General features: G+C 41.7%; 1 protein-coding gene across 2 annotated transcripts; it reads left to right on the top strand.

The window, feature by feature from the left end:
• Nucleotides 1–1,925: 1,925 nt before the first annotated feature.
• cand1 (cullin-associated and neddylation-dissociated 1) lies at nt 1,926–20,574 on the top strand. 2 transcript variants are annotated; one of them, XM_007575503.2, is made up of 26 exons: nt 1,926–2,247; nt 7,317–7,392; nt 7,472–7,539; nt 7,617–7,771; nt 7,888–8,011; nt 8,606–8,693; nt 8,766–8,934; nt 9,005–9,110; nt 9,176–9,321; nt 10,048–10,199; nt 11,223–11,363; nt 12,360–12,501; nt 13,511–13,719; nt 13,794–13,962; nt 14,074–14,163; nt 14,772–14,925; nt 15,000–15,237; nt 15,429–15,617; nt 15,703–15,846; nt 16,212–16,347; nt 16,789–16,965; nt 17,042–17,137; nt 17,660–17,829; nt 17,908–18,072; nt 18,666–18,773; nt 19,389–20,574. In XM_007575503.2, exons 1-26 carry the CDS (start codon nt 2,180–2,182, stop codon nt 19,611–19,613), a joined length of 3,705 nt encoding a protein of 1,234 aa, XP_007575565.1. In that variant the 5' UTR covers nt 1,926–2,179; the 3' UTR covers nt 19,614–20,574. The 2 variants fall into 2 exon arrangements, with proteins under 2 accessions (XP_007575565.1, XP_016518080.1); XM_016662594.1 differs by lacking the exon at nt 1,926–2,247 and adding an exon at nt 2,752–2,894.
• The last annotated feature ends 267 nt before the right edge of the window (nt 20,575–20,841 follow it).

Raw genomic sequence — 20,841 nt, forward strand, 5'->3', positions numbered from 1 at the left:
CAGGTGCACACTAACACCCACAGCATGAACAGCATCCCTAATTTGTCTCCTGCAGCTACAAACCCACTGTGGATGTGTGTTTGTGATGAATCATTTCTGAGCCGAGGATAATGTCCTAAATAAATAAATCTGCACACACAGAAAGCTGCAGCATCTCTCTGCAGCTGTATTTGATTTTCTTTCTGTTTACTGATCCGGTGCGCGACAGACGCTCTCATTGATGACATTTTCTATGACTACACCTGCTGCAGAGAGGTTAGAGGCTCTGATTGGCTGCGCTAAACAGTGGATTAATAAAGCAGAAAACTGCATTCAAACAGCTGCAGATTAAGGTCATATAATAAATGGTATCATTCTGGTGTTAAACCAGAACCCCCCACTGCCTTAATCATTAAAACACGTTTGGTTCTTCATGCACAATGTGTGACAGGAAAGGACTTCAGCTTACGGTACAGCAGTGGTGCCCAAAGTCGGTCCTGGAGGGCCGGCATCCTGCATGTTTTAGTTCTCTCCTTGGTTTAATGCACCTGAATAAAATGATGGCTCATTAGAGGCCTAAAGAGAACACTGACATGCTGAAATGGTTGTTACTACCACCAGGGAGAGAACTAAAACATGCAGGATGCCGGGCCTCCAGGACCGACTTTGGGCACCACTGGGGTACAGAGAGAATCAAATAATAAAAAATTACAAATGATCAAATGTGTAAGGAGATGATGTTCTCAAAAAGCAGAGAAAGTTAATTGCTTCATCAACTGAAAGAGTGAGGCATATATTATTTAAATCCATTATCCACAGAATTATTTATTTCAGGGGATCCACAGAATTATTTATTTCAGGGGTGATTTTCTGTTAATTTTAATGATTTTGTCAAAATTCAGTTCTTAGAAACAGAGAATATAGCATTAGACAGATAAAAATGATTTGATTTTATTCAAAAATGTTACATTATGGCTTACACAACTATGTGATCTATTCAAGCATGTGAATGAAAATTAAGTGGAAGGTAGAAAAAATGTTTTTCATCCACAAGAACAGCAGCCTGGTGAAGCAAATGACAGTAAAGAGTTTAAGGGAGTGAAATCTTGTATTTGGAAACTTTTTTCTGTTGAAAGTGAAGGAAATACTTTGAATTTTGATTTCAGTGAAAACATTGTGGAGTGTTCTCTATTCTAGAATATGTTGCACTTTGTCCATCACCCAGCACAATGCAACACATTTTTGGCAACACTGGTATCCCGTACATTGTTGCTACAATGTACGGGATACCAACACTTTATCTGGTTTCAAAATATTGCTAAACATCTTTTAACAGATATGTTCAAAACTATGCCGCATGAGATTTTTTTTAATAGCACAATGTATTTGTAAAAACAAAACAAAAAAAACTGTTAAAAGAAGAACTGATGGTTATATTCTTTATCTAGGGTTTGTGTATGATTTCACATTCCAGCCAAAACAACTGGGAACTTATTAAGAAATAACTACAGTGCTTACATTAATCAAAAAAGCAAATAGCTATGCACCATCTCAACTAATAAATGGTGGTTGTAATTTAGAAACACGCTCCTTGGATTTTTGACAGGAATATAACGCCATACTTTATGCTTCACTTTCTCTAATGCCACTCTGAGCAACTGGCACTATTATTGTCCACATCAAAAGCCACCACCGGGTGTGAAAGTCCAAGTCTTTTGATTTATTCACTCAAGTTTAAACTCAATAAACTTGCGAATTGAGTTTGACTCGATTCCAAGTCCTTAGCTCTGCCTCTAATATTAGTAATCAGGTTAAAACAATCCGATTAATTATATTTTTGCTAAAAATAGAAAAACCAGGTAAGAAAACCATCGTCAATCCTGCCTCCGGCAAATACAGCACTGTTTTCAACAGCAACAAAATGTGGGAGCCGTGACCTTCGACCCCGCTGCGTCCATCCCTGATCACTCCGCCCCTCTGCAGAGAGAAACGGCTGCTCCATTCAAACAAACTCCGCGCCCCGGGATGCGACAGTCGCTGTAGACGGAGAGGACGGTGGCTTCAGCAGCAACAACACACCCTTTTAGTCCTAAAAAAAATCACGCACACACAGAAACACGCAGAGACACGCAGCGGGGCTCGCAGGAACTCTCACTGAGCGCAGTGTGCTAGCGGGAGGCTAACAGCTAACAGCACCGACATGGCGAGCGCTTCGTACCACATCTCCAACCTGCTGGAGAAAATGACATCCAGCGACAAAGATTTCAGGTAAAATCGGCACAAGTGGTTCCGCCTTATGGGTCGGTTCTAGGTTCCTGTTAAACCCGCTGCTGTTGTTGGTTAAACGCAGTGCAGCCTTAGTAAGGCCCGAGGCTAATGTGCTAGCTGCTAGCTTCCACCTGTCTGATCATCGTCACCCGTTAGCCTGGTAGTTAGGCCTGATCCTCGGGTTAGATTTGATGTGACAGCCGGTGTTTTGCTGCCAGCTGCTGGTTATCAGGGTAACGATCGGGTCGTTAAGGTTTTAACCAGCTGCAGATACTGGTTAACAGACAGCTGAACTGCTGGTTAACGGCCGTTGGTTAGCAGCTAGCCCGCCTGCTAGATGGTTGCCAGCAACTTCAGTCATGCAGCAGAACTGTGAGGTTCTGCTGCACTACAGCTGGGTCTGAACCCCGAACTCAGGTCCGGGGATGACGTCACCTCCAACGAAACCGTGTTCCGACCCGAAGCCGGTTGGATTTAACCGTGAAGTTGTGATCAGAAGCGATGCTAACTACCATTAGCAACACAGTAAACATGGCTTGTGTTGGTTTGGGGCATTCAGACGCTGTCCAGCTTGTTTTCTGACAGAGGTGGAACAGTTTTGTCTATGGATGACGGATTTAATGAGAGAGAGGTCCACTAGGGTTCAGATAAGATATTTGTTTCTGCAGCAGTCACTGTGTCACATACAGGAGGTGGCCATATTGTATTTAGTTTCCAGTGTTGCTCAGGGACCTGACATCTGGGGTATTCCAACTCATTTTCTGACACTTCTGTCACACTTACTCCTCTGAACACTTACCTGACTAGCTCACAGGGAATCCCTGAAGACATCATCACACAGGGATGCATTATGGGTAGTTGGTAGCTTCCTGGCAACTTCTCAGGTGCTGTATAGAGAAGGAGAGAAGTTTATAGTCTGGAGTTTATGACACAAAACAAGGATTTTAAACTTGGTAGAGCTGTGTGAGAAAAGTGGGAAGTCCCAACCATCCCTTCCATTGATCGTAAAGGATCTTATCCCCTACTCTAACATCTTTCTAACTATACAACCAGACAGAGATTTAAACAGGAGCGGCTAAAGCAAAGGTCTTGGTTTAGCGTTGCTTTTGACATGCTAATGTAGAATATTGTCAATTAGATGTTATCATAACCGTTACTAGGCTGTTATATAGCAACATTCTTCAGTCAGAGGCCTATTCAGGTTTGTTCCAAGACTGACTGTTACTGGAGATTCATTGCTCTGTTGGATACTAAATCGCAGTTGTTATCACATGCTAATCAGAGCATGCTGGTAGAGAATATTTAGTTGGATAGAGCTGCACGACGTATCATAGTTGGCGTATTGAAATTGCAGATCAATACAGGGATGCAACATCTGAATGGATATGGGATTTCAAGTTCAGAAAATCAGACGCTGAATACATTTGACCAGGACGGACTCTTAATTGGCTTTAACATGTAGATTTTTAGTGGCTAAGATTCTAAAACTCAAAGTGGATGAGATGTCATGAAATGGTAAAAAATACACAAGTGTTCAGTTTTCAGTAATAATATCATAACACATTTTTGTGCAGTCCTTGTTGTTTGATATTTATGATGGGTTTATATTAGGGATGCTCCGATCAGGTTTTTTCTGCCGATTCCGATACCGATCATCCATGAGGCCGATCTCTGCCGATCATCGATCTCTACCGATCACCTGGGTTGACTGTTAATTTTTTGCTTTAGGTATAAATGATACTAAGTGATCTGGCAAAATAAAAAAAAATGGTCTAGCAATAAATTCACATAATTTAGACATAAAACATGCAAAATACTAGCAGGCACAATATAGCAGCCATTCAGTCAAAATACAACTGAAAAACTTGCAATCAGTAAAACAATATTTAACAGTGAGGTTCTTAACAGCCTAAATTATACATGAGTCAAATAAATCTCTCAGCACTGCCTATATCAAATAGTGTCAAGTAAAAAAGGAAACATTCATTTAAAGTCAAATGCAGGTTGCATCAAAATAAACAATCTTGAGTTACTAAATCAAAACTTCCTGAGAGCATGACATTGTTTTGTTCTGGCTCTGATCTTTCTGAGTGAGCAGAGTAATTCTGCAGAATCCCAGGAGGAGGCAGAGGAGATCGATTTTTTTTTCAGAGAAAAAAAAATCTCTGAAACGCTTTTAATACATATGCAAAATATGTTTTTATTTGTTACCTGCTGCAGCTTTAAGCAGAGTGAGAGTTCACTGCAGGTGGAACAGAAACGGCGCTACGTCTGTAAAATATGACTACCAGCAGCGCGTAGCGGCGGTCCAACAGCGGGAGCAGAACCGGCTGTTGGACCGCCAGATCGTTGACTTAAATTGTTTTTCAGGTTATTTGCTTAGCTTTCTGACCGTCATACTGATCCGGGTGAATATTTTGCGTTGCTTTACCCGCTTTCTGATCGCTCCGGATCGCTGCTTTGAGCTTCAATGTAGCCAAACTCCGTTTAAAAAAACAAACTCGTTTTTTAAATGTCATATTAGATTCGTTGTGTTGATGCATTTTGACGTGCTTCAACCTGATTTTTCCGCCGCAACACGCAAACGTCTCCGTTCACTCAGCGACAGGACTTGTTGCCGCGCGCTTGCGCAGTGTGAAGGAAAGAGGAGATAGGCTGCGAAGCGATCACCGATCATACACTATTTCACAGAAAATAAAGATGTTAGGGTAGCTTTAGTCTGTCATTTATTATTATTGACTTGTTGGGCTGTCGGGTTCTCCTCAAATATCAAAATAAATAAAATAATTTAAATGTAATTTTTATGCTGTTAAAACAAGTCAACAGGTGTTAAAATGTATTTTATGTTTACCTTTTTAGGATCACGATTCAATTCAGAAACCAATTTTTCTATTTAAACAGTTTAAAATTTAATTGTTAATCATGTGATTGACAATAAGAAAAGACATGTAAATAGAATATTTTTAATACAATTCTATATTGTTTCATACTGCATCAAATTCCATCAGGTTATATTTTAACAAAAATATGTTTGTGCAGAAATTTATGTAACTTAAATTATTAGTTTGAAGTTAGCTCAGCTGCATGACTTTTTGTTAAATAAAAAAATCGAAGAATTATTCTAAATATAATTTTACAAGAAATTAAGCAAACCAAAGTCGATTTTTAAACATTTTGAGTCGATTGTGAATTCCTAGCAGTAAGAATTGTGATTTTCTGCAGAATAATTATTTCCTACGTTTGGACAAAAAGTTTTTGTGTGTTAGAAAATAAGTTGTTGCTAAATATTGACTATGTTGTTACACTGTGGTTCTTTTCTTCAGGGTTTCTTAAACAAATGGCTTTTTAAAATAAATAAAACAAAGAATTATTCTAAATATAGTTTTACAAAGACTTCAGCAGATTAAAGTTGTTTATTAAGTATCAACTTAGAAACGGTTCAGAATTCCCAGGACTAGGAATTGCGATAGTCTATAGAATAAATTTCTTATAATTGGACAAAAAGTTGTTTTGTGTGATATAAGATAAGTTTGTTGGTAATTATTTGACTTTGTTGTGGTTCATTTGCTTGATGTTTCAGCTGAAACATTAAACAGACGCAGTTGCAGCAGTGAAACTCCTAAAATCTCATCAAACTCTGGGAGCAAAGCCGCTTGTTTGGTGAGAAGCTCCAAGGCGACGTTATCGGCTCCATCGCTTCGACAGCAGCCGCTTCTGTCCCATAAATCTGTGAAGAAATGCGCCTCGGCCGCGCTCGCTGTGGAAATTGCTCGTGACCTCGGCTGAGCGGAGCTGAAGAGTCGTTCTTATCGGAGCGCTTTAATACCAAATCAGCGGATGCTCAGCAGGAGAGGAAATGTCTTTTTTTAGGTGGAGTGTCGCTGCTGGAGTCTTCACAAATGATCTTCTTAAAGCTTTGCTGCGTCGCTGTCAAACATATGCAAATGAGTCGCCATGCATGCAGGATGTGGCGCAGAGGGAAGCGTGATTATTGGATTGGACTCGCTGTCAGCAGATCTCATTTAGCATTAAAGGATTTGGATTAATAGCAAAAAAAAAAAAAAGGAAGGAGGCTCCAATGAAGAAGTTAATAAAAAAACAACTTTAGATTTCTTTGATCTGGATTTGAAGCAAACAGAGGAGATCTGTCATCATTTTTGTTGGTGTTTTATGTTTTTCTTAAGGTTTCTGCATAAAGACTGATTGTTTTCCCGATGCCACCGAGTTCATTCCTGGAGCTAAAGACAAAAATAATTTGAGTTCTGAATCTCCAGCTGCCCTGATCAGGTTTTCCTCTCAGCGTTCAAAACGTTGGTGCAGAAAACAGAAACTTAATCTCATTCATTTAATTCTTTACCAAGATAAATAAAAAATAAAAAGCTTGGAAGAGTGATGGATCAACACAAAGTAGAGCAAAACAGAAAATAAGAGAAGATCTGAAAAGTGTGGCATGCTTTTGTTTTTGCTGAAGGTCCATCTGAAAATCCTTTGTAACATGTTTGGACATCTAGAGTATGACTATTATAATGATTGATTAATCAATCAACTAACTACTGTATTCAGACTCCAAAAACCCAATTTGCTTATAAAATAACTTATTCAAAGCAACTCCTCAAGTGGCAGTTTTAGCTTCATCCAGTTCAAATTCACTAAAGGAATTAAGCAAATAAAATGTTTATTTTCTTATTTAAAAGAGGAGTTTAATTATTTATTTGTACCTTTTAATATATTTCTAAAATTGCATGTAAAAGTTTCAGAGGTTAAATAAAAAATCTCCGAATGTGCACATTTTTAACTGTTTTATTGTCAGTGAAATTGTTGCTCGTTCTTTATAAAGCAGCTCAAGTTTAGTCAGATTGGATGGCAAACAGCTGTAAACATTAATTCTGGCCTCAGATGTGTGTTTGGACTTTGACTAGGCCATCCTAACACCCGAATCAGCAGGCTGTAACAGGTTTTAGCTTTTTGACTCCATTTATCTTACTTTATTTTTAGATTTTGTGTAAAAAATTAGAATCTTTGACCTTTGAACCCTTGGGATAAACAATTGAACTTGTTTTTGTTTTTAGGTTTATGGCCACAAACGACCTGATGACAGAACTTCAGAAAGACTCGATCAAACTGGACGACGACAGCGAGAGGAAGGTCAGTTCGTACGGATGAAATCCTCTGTGAACGCTTTAGTTTCTGGACTAATCGATCGATTAATTGTGATTAATGACAGGTGGTGAGAATGATCTTGAAACTGTTGGAAGACAAAAACGGAGAAGTTCAGAACCTGGCTGTCAAATGGTAAAAAACCCCCCAAAAAAACCATCTGTTTGTTTTTTAATTGCTGTGGGTAACTGTGGGTGCGTTTGATTCGCCAGCCTGGGGCCGCTGGTCAGCAAAGTGAAGGAGTATCAGGTGGAGACGATCGTGGACACTCTGTGCACAAACATGCTGTCAGACAAAGAACAGCTGCGAGACATTTCCTCCATCGGCCTCAAAACCGTGATCGGAGAGTTACCGCCGGCCTCCAGCGGTAAACATGACGCTAAAACTATTCCTAATAATAATAATCTTCATTTTCTGTCTTTTGCCAATAAAATGATATAATTTACTTTAATACGAGTCTTGTTTACCTTGTCCGTGTTCCAGGCTCTGCTTTAGCTGCCAGTGTTTGTAAAAAGATAACGGGCCGCCTGACGAGCGCCATCGCCAAACAGGAAGACGTGTCGGTGCAGCTGGAGGCGCTGGACATCATGGCGGACATGTTGTGCAGGTAAGGAAACACCTGGATGCAGCTCAGAGCCGCAGGAACGTAAAGGAACCAGAATCCACTGAGAAGGTTCTTGATGATGTCATCAAAATCAATCAAATAAACAAACAATCAAGTTTATTTGTATATTTGAGCAATAAGACGGTTCAGAAAAATACAAAAATAAAGAGTATAAAAACAAGCTAATTTATTTCAGTAAAGTTAAAATTAAAAACATTTCAGCTTTCAATTTAAAATGAGATAATTTCACCAGATCAATAAAAAAAATCTTTTAAAGATAAAAGTGACTTGATGGCTGATGTACTACTGTAAATTAGTGAATTAAAAACTCTTTCTTTTAGTTCATTTGTATGTTTGAAAAAAGTTTGAAAACTTACCTTAAAAATGTTTGAATTTACTGTGAGATTAATGTGCATTATGCTCATATTACAGAACATCAACATCCTTTTCACCATGTCCACATTTTTGTGTTAAAAATATGTTTTTATTTGTCTAATTTCCTGTGTGTTGATTGGCTGTGCGCCGTAATAATCAAAGTGAATGGCAGAAATGTGCGCCTGATGTTGCTTTAGGTGATCAAACTTGTTGTTTTTCCAGACAAGGCGGTCTGCTGGTGAATTTCCATCCCTCCATCCTCAGCTGCTTGCTGCCTCAGCTCACTTCTCCCCGGCTGGCAGTCAGAAAGGTGCATTCAGGAACCTCACGTTAAATCCGCTGCCATGAATTCCTCTTGACCGTGTTTTCTTCCTGTTTCCAGAGGACCATCATGGCTCTGGGCCACCTGGTGATGTCGTGCGGGAACCTGGTCTTCATCGACCTGATCGAGCATCTGCTGACGGAGCTGGGCCGGAACGACAACATGTCCACCACGCGCACCTATATCCAGTGCACGGCTGCCATCAGCCGGCAGGCGGGACACCGCATCGGTGAGACGCAGCCCGGAGAGTCCGACCGTTCTGACCGGACGCAGAGCTGACCTTTGACCTGTCTGTTCAGGGGAGTACCTGGAGAAGATCATCCCTCTGGTGGTGAAGTTCTGCAACGTCGACGACGACGAGCTGAGAGAGTACTGCATTCAGGCCTTCGAGTCCTTCGTCAGGAGGTAGAGCGCGGCGCGGTGCGGCAGCTCTTCTTCTTCTTCTGTTGGCTTAACTCGTCTCTCTGCAGGTGTCCCAAAGAAGTTTATCCCCACGTTCCAACCATCATCTCCATCTGCCTCCGCTACTTGACCTACGACCCCAACTACAACTTTGACGATGAAGACGAGGACGATAACGCCATGGACGCTGAGCAGAACGATGAAGACTACCAGGGTAACAAATGTTTTCATCGCCGCCACCATGTTGGAACCAACCTGGAGAAACTGGAGCGGTTTCAGTTGAACTGGACGATACGTCTTAAAATACAATCTGATTTCTTTTCTAAAACACAAATTACAAATGATAGAAAATATTTTCAAAAAGAGGCTTTTATACCAGCCTGTGAGTTATACGGCTGCGGGAGCATATTAGAGGAATTTTCAATAAAAATAAAGAGTAAAGGGTGCAAATTTCTGCCAAAATTTTTAGATTAATTTCAGAAAATTTCCAGAAAAAACTTGGGAAATTGCTGTACTTGAAAAGTCAAAAATTTGCTAGAAAAACAGACATTTTCTAGAAAAAACTTGGACATTTCTGAGTTTGTTGAAAAATCAAAAATGTTCTTTAAAAAATCTCATAAATTTTCTAGATTGATCTCAAAGTTTCAAAAGTAAAAATATTTTCTTTTAAATTTTTTAGATTAATTTTAAAATTTGAGATTTTTCCAGGCCATGCCAGGAGAATTTTTGAGAAAATCTGGATTTTCTTTTCCGTCAATGCGTTCCTTGGGTTTCCGTAGCTCATCTATCGAAACCCAATGAATGCAGTGGTGAGAAAAAACAAATCCAGATTTTCAGAAAGTTAAATCTTCAAAAAGCAATAATTTGATCAATCAATAAAATAAATTTTTCGCCCAGCTTTGGGCTTTAGTTGAGCTTGTTTTTCCTCATGCCTGTCCAGGTAGTGATGATGAATACAGCGACGACGACGACATGAGCTGGAAGGTCCGCAGGGCGGCGGCCAAATGTCTGGACGCCGTCGTTTCAACGCGCCACGAGATGCTGCCGGAGTTTTACCGCTCCGTTTCGCCTGCACTCGTCTGCCGCTTCAAGGTAACTTCAAACATCCCGTTACTGCCGCTGAACCTTTCTGACATGAACATTTATCACTGGACAGGACAGCAGCTATTAGCCACTAGCGCTAGCAACGCAGGCCTGCAGACGCCATTACTACACAGAGTCATGTTCACAAAACCAGCCTCTTCTAACGCAGGACGAGCTGGAACCTGTTACAAAAACCATTATAATGTCCTTATTTCTTATCAGATTTCTGTAAAATTAAAGCTGAGAAAATTGCTAATGTTTTGCGTGTAAAATATATATTCTCCATAAAATAAATTTATAAACTTTTTTGTCAAGATGAAAGATAGAACTAAGCAGATTTCTCTTTTATATTGGACAGTTAATTTAATTTTACATAATTGCCCCTGTTGGAGACATAGTTTAAATACTTTATGAAATATTCTATCGTATTTGATTAAGCTAATATTAAGGAATTATTGACTTAAATCAATTTCCTAATCTTGCTGAAAGGTTATCTGTGAGTTTTGTCTTATTTAAAGTGTACTAAGATTTTGCATTAGAGCCAAGATCAAAAGTACTTTGTGGTAAATACATTTACTACACAGAACCGAACATTCGGTCCGTTACAGTTTTATGTTTTTAGCCCTGAGCTGAACAACTTGTCATGATATCAGCGTTTTGATATTGATAATTGATTAGTTATTTTATTTTAAATACCTGAAATGGCGTTACTTCCTGTTTTATCCAGTTTTTTTCTTCACATCGTTTTTTATTTTTAGGCAGTTACGAAGAATAGCAGTAAAACTTTCTCTGCTGTGGAAGTTACTCGTTGCTAGGTAACACAAGTTGGGGGGGAGGGGGGAGGGGGCGGAACTTGAAACTGCTTGTTACCCAGCAGGTTGTTGCTAGGCAACCGTAGAGCAAGTTGGTTAGTTTCCAGATCCTTTGCGTTATTGGATCTCTCTCCGGACTCGATGCGTAGCGGTGGCGCCTGTCGGGTCCGGTAATATTCGGTTCCCGGTGGTGACGGCCGTCTGCTTCCTGTGTATTCAGGAGAGGGAGGAGAACGTGAAGGCGGACGTTTTCCATGCCTACCTGTCGCTGCTGAAACAGACCAGGCCGGCTCAGAGCTGGCTGGCCGACCCGGACGCCATGGAGCAGGGCGAGACGCCGCTAACGATGCTGCAGAGTCAGGTGGGAAAAACAAGGCAGGCGACTCAATATGCTCGACTTCGTGGGCTGGTGCATGAAATCTCAATAAAATGCTTTGAAGTTTGTTGTTTTAACATGAGAAAATGTGTAAAAGGTCAGGATGCCTTTGAGAGGGACAGTAATCCATCATATAATTATTTCCTCTTCAGTGATGATTCCTAATTAAACTGGGAATTCAGTTTCTTCCCTCTAGATGGCGCCGTCAAGTTCAACTTTGTTTTAATTTTTATCATCTATCTGGACTGGGCCGTGTATCTACAACAGAACTATAGGGTCAAAATAAAGAGATTTTTTAAATTTCCTTTTTTATTTAAGAGTATAAAGTCAATATATTAGCAGAATAAACACAAAATAATAATTAGATGCTGATGTGTTAAAAGATGGAGTATTTTCTTATTTGTAAAATCAAAACCAAGTAAAATCTTCTAAAGTATAACGTTACAAGATATTGTACTTTTTCATTTTAACTAATTTTTTTAATGAAAATAATTTTTTTGTCGTATGACTTTTATTATTATAACTTTAGTCTGGTGATATCATGACTTTATGACAACTTTGTCTCGTATTATTCCAAACTACTGTCGTACGACTTTTTTTCTTGCGATGCCATGACTTTATTCTTGTAATTTAAATGTGTTTTCTTAGCCTGGCCCTAATCCTCTGTTTGTTTTAAAGCTCTCTGCAAATAACACTGAAACATTCAACATCCACTTTAGTTTTGATTTCTTCATAATTTAGAATAAAATCTTAGTAAAAAAAAGTCTAGATTTTATGTTTTAACTGGACCACAATGTCTGCAGTGTGGTTTCTGTGCTGCAGGGGGCACTGTTGCTCACTTTGTGATGCTGCTTGGTTTTTCTCGCCCGTTCCCACGGTGACAGGAAACCATCAGCATCCTGCGCCCCCGAACAGACTGAAGCAGGTGACAGGAAATAGCACTCTCTCTCTCTCTCTGTTAATGTTGCTCGCCCTGTGCAGGTGCCCATGATCGTCAAAGCTCTTCACAAACAGCTGAAGGAGAAAAGTGTGAAAACCCGGCAGTGTTGCTTCAACATGTTGACCGAACTGGTCAACGTCCTCCCAGGAGCGCTGACGCAGCACATCCCAGTACTAATACCAGGTAATGCGGTGCCACAAGCAAACAGAAACCTTGTAGGTTTACAGTGAAATTAAAAAGTATTCACTCCCCAAACCTAATAAATGGTTCTGCCACCAATGGCAGCAAAATTTACCATCAGCATTTGCAACATGATCACTCGGGAGGATTTTTCAGAATAGAGTTTTTGAGAATAAACTGCATATTTAAAGTGATATCTTAGCTGGTAAATCTAATTTTGTGACTAAGCGACTCCATAAACTTCTTCTGGACGAGTCATTGATGAGGTTTAGGGTAATTTTCTTTCTAGAGTTCATTTGCATAGAAAGTCCAATTCGTTTGGTGAGGTCTGAATGCTAATCAGACCAAAACAGCAAACTGTGGTCTGCTTAAAAACCTCGGTCACTGTTCGGCTGCAAAGAACTCTGGAATGCAAATATGAACACCAAGCGGATTGGAGACTCTTCTAAAAGCAGGAAGTGGACTACAACGCCAGGCATTCTGGGTAAATGCAATCAAAACAAACTTGCTAACTAGCACTAGCAGGAGAAATGGCTGGTGGACAAAAAAGAAATTCTACAACTGCTAAAATCTGACGCCGCTCCATTTTTGTTTCTGTTTGGTGAAGAAGGAAGTTGTGCTCAGTGTCTTCAGAGGTTTTTGCATTTTCCTTCAGTGGTTCTTGGTACAGCGCCCCCCACAGGCCAGGAGGGGAATAGGTTGCTCAAAGGGACTCAGTCCAGTGAGAAAGAAAACAGCAGCAGCTGAAAATGTAACAGATGTTGCAATTTTGGTCCCGAGTCTACAGGACGATCAGGTGTGAAAACACCCCAAATCAATCAGGTTGGGTTAGTAAAACTGTAAATTTGTTTGATCGGACAAACTAAAAAAAGCTAATTCAAAAAAATCTGTAGGAAATACCTGGATGTACCTAAATAATAAAAAACATTCAGATCTAAAGTAGAACAAACATGTTTTCTGTCCATTCCAGCAGAAAATGCGTATTAAACCTGTGATGGTTTTTATGTCTCAGGTATCATCTTCTCTCTGAACGATAAATCCAGCAGCTCCAACCTGAAGATCGACGCTCTGTCTTGCCTCCATGTCATCATGGTGACGCACCCCGCTCACGCCTTCCACGCCCACGTCCCCGCCCTCGTGCCGCCCGTGGTGGCCTGCGTGGGAGACCCCTTTTACAAGATCACCTCAGAGGCTCTGCTAGTCACCCAGCAGCTCGTCAAGGTGGGATTCAAACCAGCGACGGTAATGGATTCGGTGGCTCAGATGGTGTTTATTGACGTGTTTCTGGTCTCCAGGTGATCAGACCTCTGGACAACCAATTAGAAGGCTCGGACAGCTTTGACCCCTCCCCCTACATCAACGACCTCTTCACCTGCACAATCAAACGCCTGAAAGCCGCCGACATTGACCAGGAGGTCAAAGAGCGAGCCATTTCCTGTATGGGGCAGATCATCTGTAACCTAGGTAACGGCCGCCTGTCAATCACATGATGTGACATTAGAAAAAAGAAAGGAAAAATAAGACATAACGCAATGTCATCAAGTGTTTGATTTTTTTGCTTGTTTCGTTGTGCAGGTGACCGTCTGCCCAGTGAGCTTCCAGGAACACTGCTGATCTTTCTGGAGCGTCTGAAGAACGAGATCACACGGCTGACAACGGTCAAAGGTCAGAGGGCATCAGCTAATTCACACATGAGCTAAAAGAAACACTTCAGTGATAATTCAAAAAATGCTCAACTCTAATTAGTACACAGTTTTCTACTGAATTATAATCTTTGAACTAAATTATGACGATTATTATTCATGAAGGTAATTGCAACATTATCGAGGAAATAGGTTATCTTATAGCTAGCAGTGTTTTAAAATTCACATTTTACACGTTTTTGTGCTTCCATTTGGGTCTCAACTGCTTCTAAAAACAGAGCAAGAGCTTAAAAAACAAATATGCAGCTCTTTTATTTTTTAGCAACAAGTTAATATTTTTTGGTGTCTGAAAAGTGAGCATTTTCAAAAACCTCCTGATTAAGTTACCTTCAACAGCAGTGACCCGTTACCTAGCAACCCAGCAGAGTTTCGCTCGTTACCTAGCAACCCAATCTGAGTTCCACACATCTGGTCAGCTGGTTTTACCCCCATATGTGCTGCACAGTGGCTGCTGGAACAGACAAGAGTTTTGTTGTTCACTTACATCCAGAAACCAATTACTGCATTTCTGTTGGTGGTACGGACTGTGCAGCGTTACCACCAGGCGTAACGTTGACGTTTTGTTTGCAGCTCTGACGCTGATCGCCGGCTCTCCGTTGAAAATCGACCTTCGACCCGTTCTTCCTGACGCTGTTCCCATCCTCGCCTCCTTCCTCAGGAAGAACCAGCGGGCCCTGAAGCTCTGCACGCTGGCTGCTCTGGACATCCTGCTCAGAAACTACAGGTAGCCGCCACACCTGCGCGCCCCGCCCACCGCCGTGAGCTCCGCCCACCTCACCGCTTGTTTCTGCCCTGCAGCTCCGCGGTGACGCCCGTCATGGTGGACGCCGTCCTGGCCGAGCTGCCGCCTCTCATCTCGGAGAGTGACATGCACGTGTCTCAGATGGCGCTGAGCTTCCTGTCCACGCTGGCTGTGACGCACCCGTCCTCACTGGGCCAGCTGGCCGGCGGAAACATCCTGCAGCAGCTCATCGCGCTGGTCCGGTCGCCGCTGCTGCAGGGAGGAGCGCTCGCCGCCATGCTCGACTTCTACCAGGTTCACACTCATTTCTCTCACCTGGCCGTCCGGTGAGAACGGTACCAAAGTATCGTTCTCACCTGATACGGGACCAAAGTATTTGTGTTGGCTGTAAGTCAGAATAATGAAAATTAAGTGATAAATCCTGAACCAAATGAACCTTTTGACTGTAACTTAGTGATAATCACGGGTTTATTAACTCTGCTCAGGCTCTGGTCGCCACTAAAACCCCTGGTTTGGGTTACATGGACCTGCTGAGGATGCTGACGGGTCCAGTGTACAGTCAGAGCGCCGCCCTGCCTCACAAACAGGCGTACTGCTCCATCGCCAAATGCGTGGCGGCTCTGACCAGAGCCTGCCCCAACGAGGGGCCAGCTGTGGTGGGGCAGTTCATCCAGGTGAGACGATAAAACCTCATGGAGGAAGTTTAGATCATTCCACGTTCTGCTTGTGAAATCTGATTTCTGTCTTTCGGATTCCCAGGATGTGAAGAACAGTCGCTCCACTGACTCCATCAGGTTGCTAGCTCTGCTCTCATTGGGCGAGGTGGGACACCATGTGGACCTCAGCGGCCAACCAGAACTCAAGACCGTCATCCTGGATGCGTTCTCCTCCTCCAGTGAAGAGGTAAACACAACCAGTTTTCTGCTGGAACAGGCTAACAAGCTAACAGCTGGACGATTAACAGCCCCAGAATTTATCACGATAAACGATATGATTTTGAGACCATTTTCAAGTTACATAATGGTAATAATGCAAAAACACCTGATTTATTTTTTATGTTGGAGTTCTTTTAAAGTTTCTACTTTATTTTCCCAATATTATGATTTTATTATTGTTAAAAAAATTTTAGCCTGACCATAATAAACAGAAGCTGTAAAACAAGATGGCTGCTCACATTTCCTTAAAATGATATTTATCGCCCAACCATACTTGTAATATTTGAGTGTGTGAAGTGAGTTGACCTCTGACCCGGGCTCGCTGTGTCTCAGGTGAAGTCTGCGGCGTCCTACGCGCTCGGCAGCATCGCGGTGGGGAATCTTCCGGAGTATCTGCCCTTTGTCCTGCAGGAGATCTCCTCCTCCAAGAGGCAGTACCTGCTGCTGCACTCCCTCAAAGAAATCATCAGTAAGAAACAGCGTCCGCTCACGCTCTGTGTGTATGGCAGGCCGGTTTATCGTATAATCAGATTCACCGCATTTAAATCCCAGAGATCTGATGCTGGTTTATCACTAGACGTATTAGTAAATTAAGACCTCTCTCTAGATTGTTCAGTCGCAAGTACAACCTTGTTACTTAGCAACCTCACCAGAGTTCCACTTGTTACCTAGCAACCCAAACTGAGTTCCAGAACATTTGTTCAGTAGGTTTTACTGCTATACAATGGCTGCTGGAAAAGACAAGTGTTTTGTTGTTGACTTACAGAAATAACTTGCTGCGTTCTTGTTGGTTATGCAGGAGGCTCCACTTCTGCTTTACAAATCTGTATTCTATGATGTTAGAAAGGCCTGTGGTAGTGTGTGTGTGTGTGTGTGTGTGTGTGTTTGGTTTTAACATGTGTGTGTCCAGGTTCGGCGTCCGTGTCGGGCCTGAAGCCCTACGTGGAGTCGGTTTGGTCTCTGCTGCTCAAACACTGCGAGTGTCAGGAGGAGGGGACCAGGAACGTCGTGGCTGAATGTCTGGGCAAACTGACGCTGATCGACTCGGAAACCCTGCTGCCCCGCCTCAAGGGATACCTGCTGTCAGGTCAGCAGAACTACAATCACCCTGTAACCAACACCAGTAGTGTTGGAGTCAGACGTTCATCTGGTTGTGTCTGTAGGCTCATCGTATGCCAGGAGCTCCGTGGTAACAGCCGTAAAGTTCACCATCTCTGATCAGCCGCAGCCGATCGACCCGCTGCTCAAGAACTGCATAGGTAATTCCTCTGTTTTTATCCTAAATATGTGGGATTTTTATTCCTTTTGAAAGCAAATTTTAACAGTGTCAACACTGCAATACATTTTCATTTTCTTATTTAATAAAGAATGTAATTGTTTTTCATATTTAATGTATTTTTAATCTTTTAGCTTAAATGATTACATGTAAAATCTGCAGTATGTGCCAAAGTTTTTATCCGATTAATCAGAATAATAGATTACTAAAATAATCGTTAGTTGCAACCCTAAACTCAACATTTCTTTATGTTTAAGCCATTTTTCTCATGAATTATTATTTAAGACTTGAACTTTAAAGAAAGAAAGTTCCATAGTGTTTCTAGTAAATACATTATTTTATGGAATTTGTTGCATCTTAACCATGGAAACTGGTCAAGCCGCCATCTTGAAACACTTTGGCACCGTTTTAATTTCAGTGGTCATCTGGTTTTACTTGAGAAGTTGAACTGAATATTTTCAGTAGGTTAAGAGTCTTATCCCTCATTGGTTGCTTTTTCTCCCAGGTGATTTCCTGAAGACGCTGGAAGACCCGGACCTGAACGTGCGCCGCGTTGCCTTGGTAACCTTTAACTCCGCTGCCCACAACAAACCCAGCCTGATCCGAGAACTGCTGGATTCAGTTTTACCGCATCTTTACAACGAGACCAAAGTGAGGAAGGAGCTGATCCGAGAGGTGAGGACAGCCGGTGCTGGGCGGAGACCTGCAGGTGGGCGAGGCCCAGGTGGCTGACCGACTGTTGGCTGTGCGCAGGTGGAGATGGGTCCCTTCAAACACACGGTGGACGACGGGCTGGACCTGAGGAAGGCTGCGTTCGAGTGCATGTACACTCTGCTGGACAGCTGCTTGGACCGGCTGGACATCTTCACCTTCCTGAACCACGTAGAGGACGGGCTGAAGGACCACTATGACATCAAGGTGGGTCTGTCGACCCGAAACCACACCTGTCTGGGTTCAGTTGTTACTCAGGCCAATCAGTACTTTGGTTTGGTTTTTGAAGGTTTAATTTTTGAAAAATATGGATTTTTCCCCCCTGGGGTTTCCATAGTTCACAGTGATGTCAGTACACCTAGGGCGGCCATTTTGTTTTACAGCTTCTATTTATTGAATTCAGGTCAACTCCATGATGGAATATTAGGACCAGGCTATGATTTTTTTTTTTTATGTTTAATTATAAGAATAAAGTCATAAAATTTACAAGAATAAACTCTTACAACAATAAAATCAAAATAAAACGAGAATGCCACAATATTAACAGAATAAAGTGGTAATGTCAGGAGAATAAATTGGTAATTTTATGAGAACTCCAACACGAAAAATACAAAATAAAAATGTTGGGATGTTGAGCATCTTGTGAAGTTATACTTTGGTGTCAGTTTTAAAAAATAAGGAAATACTTCATCATTTAATCCCTCATTAACCAGAGCAAAGGGTTTTCATCCTGTTTGTGTTTTTTCTTATTTGTGGTCGGTTCCAGTAAGTGATGGTTGAATTCTCGTTGGTTCTGATAGATGCTGACCTTCCTGATGCTGGCTAGACTGTCGTCACTTTGTCCCAGTGCTGTGCTGCAGAGACTGGACAGACTGGTGGAGCCGCTCAGAGCCACCTGCACTACAAAGGTACAGCTACTAACACACCTGGGTACTTCTCAGATTGAACTTCATCCATCCTGTCTGTAGTCGATACTACATTGATTCTTGGATTTGATTCAGTTGAGATGTTTTGGACCAGAGGTGTCTGGCAAATTTAAATTCATCAAATTAAAAATGCAAAAATTAGTTTACGCCGATTTTTGTTGTTGTTTGTTTGTTTTTACTTTCTCAACAACAAACAAATTTTTATGAAATCTGTATATAACTGCATACAGTTTCCAAATTTTGGGGGGTCATCAGTTGTTTTCTGTTTTGTTGGCCAAATTTTTACCACTTAAGGTCCAAATAATAATTTCAAGAGCCACAAATGGCCCCTGTGCCACACTTTGAACATCCCTGATTTGGACTGTATTCAACTTAAACATAAAATAATTAAACATATTTTCAACAGGAATGGACTACACTGTTTATGACTATTTGTTGAACTTTTACATTGGAGAATTTTAGCTAACTATACATTGATAAATTATTAATTTCCACGTCAATTTAAATGTCTGCGACATAAACAGAAAGTGAATTGGGCTGTGTTGGATGAGATGAGCTGCTGCCTACCAGCAGAATAAAAATGGCGTCCCTCTGCAGGTAAAGGCAAACTCGGTGAAACAGGAGTTTGAGAAGCAGGACGAGCTGAAGCGGTCGGCGATGCGAGCGGTCGTCGCGCTGCTGACGATCCCAGAGGCCGAGAAGTCGCCACTGATGTCAGAGTTCCAGTCCCAGATCTCGTCCAATCAGGAGCTAGCGGCCATCTTTGACTCCATCCAGAGAGACTCCAGCTCCGCCAACATGGAGTCCATGGACACCAGCTAAACACACGAACAGAACAAATTAACACGATGCACCATCCCGCTGCTGGAGCGCTAACCCCGCAGCATGTTTCCATACCAACATAACACACACACACACACACAAAGTTGTAGTGATACACCCTCTCCTAGCGATCGATTGTTTCCATGATGCATTGCACTGATTTTTGCGTTTGGAAAAAAGGACGGAGACTGACGGACGGCTCACACGGACAAAAAACAAAGATTGAAAAAATGAAACCTAGAAAAAAAAAAGAAATTTGGAAGCTCCTCCCATGAGTTGAAATGATTGGCTGATCTCCCTGTGCATCGTTTTTTCTTTTCTTTTCTCTCTTTTCTACATAATTCCAGAAAGTTCTGCAGGTACTGTAACCTGATTGGCCGCTGCTGAGTGACTGACAGTTGGCGAGTTATTTGAATGGACCAATAGGAGGAAAATATACGAGAAACCAGCCTTTTCTGCCTCAGGCTGTGGTGACCAATGGGAGAAAGGCCCGCCCTAATCCTTGCAAATGATATAGGCAACCAATAGGAGGGGGAGAGAGAAATGATGGGCGGGGCTTTACTGTTTGTGGACCAATCAGCTTCTCCGTTGTTCTTCTGATTAAGTAGACGTGCCCTTGACTTCTTCAATCCAAGGAGGGAAGAAAGCAAGAAAGAGGAGAGATTACCGGACCAGGTTACTTCTGACCAGACCCGACTGGACCATGCTGGCTGTTGCCATGGTTACATAGAGTAAAACAAAGTATCGATTTTCTGTTGGCTGTTCTGGGAGTTCAGCTGCCTTGGACCGGTTCCGGCCAGTTCGATCTGGTAAGCTGTGGTTGGACTTTGGTTCTACTGTGTCTCGCTTATTTTAGTCTGGCCTAGACCGGTTTAATCCGGTTTGGTCTGGTCAGGACAATCCACTGTTGTTTATCACCCGAGAAAAATAAAAAAAAGGTCCATTTCTGCCTGCCTACGTACTCCGACTGTTTTATTTGTGTTTGAATCAGATTACGTAAACAAACACGCATTAATGAGCCACTTATGTAGCAATAAAACACTGGTGGCTGCATTACATGTAGGGAAAAAGGAGCCTAAGAAATCTTATTTGGCTTTTTTATTTTTTAGCAATCTGTTACTTTATCAAATAAAAAGCATTCCAAATATTAATTTCTAAACACCTCGGAAAGAATATCTGATTAAAATAGCAGCGAGACGTCGGTGTTTGAAGATAAACATTTATTTTA

This window comes from Poecilia formosa, unplaced genomic scaffold, assembly GCF_000485575.1.
Source record: "Poecilia formosa unplaced genomic scaffold, Poecilia_formosa-5.1.2 Scaffold379, whole genome shotgun sequence".
NCBI classification, from domain to species: Eukaryota; Metazoa; Chordata; class Actinopteri; order Cyprinodontiformes; family Poeciliidae; genus Poecilia; species Poecilia formosa.

Bases quoted from the DNA above. Each gene is read 5' to 3' on its own strand.
- cand1 (XM_007575503.2), top strand. From the start codon at position 2,180: ATGGCGAGCGCTTCGTACCACATCTCCAACCTGCTGGAGAAAATGACA. The intron at 9,111-9,175 runs GTAGAGCGCGGC...GTCTCTCTGCAG, and splicing joins TTCGAGTCCTTCGTCAGGAG to GTGTCCCAAAGAAGTTTATC. The intron at 16,348-16,788 runs GTAAGAAACAGC...GTGTGTGTCCAG, and splicing joins CTCCCTCAAAGAAATCATCA to GTTCGGCGTCCGTGTCGGGC.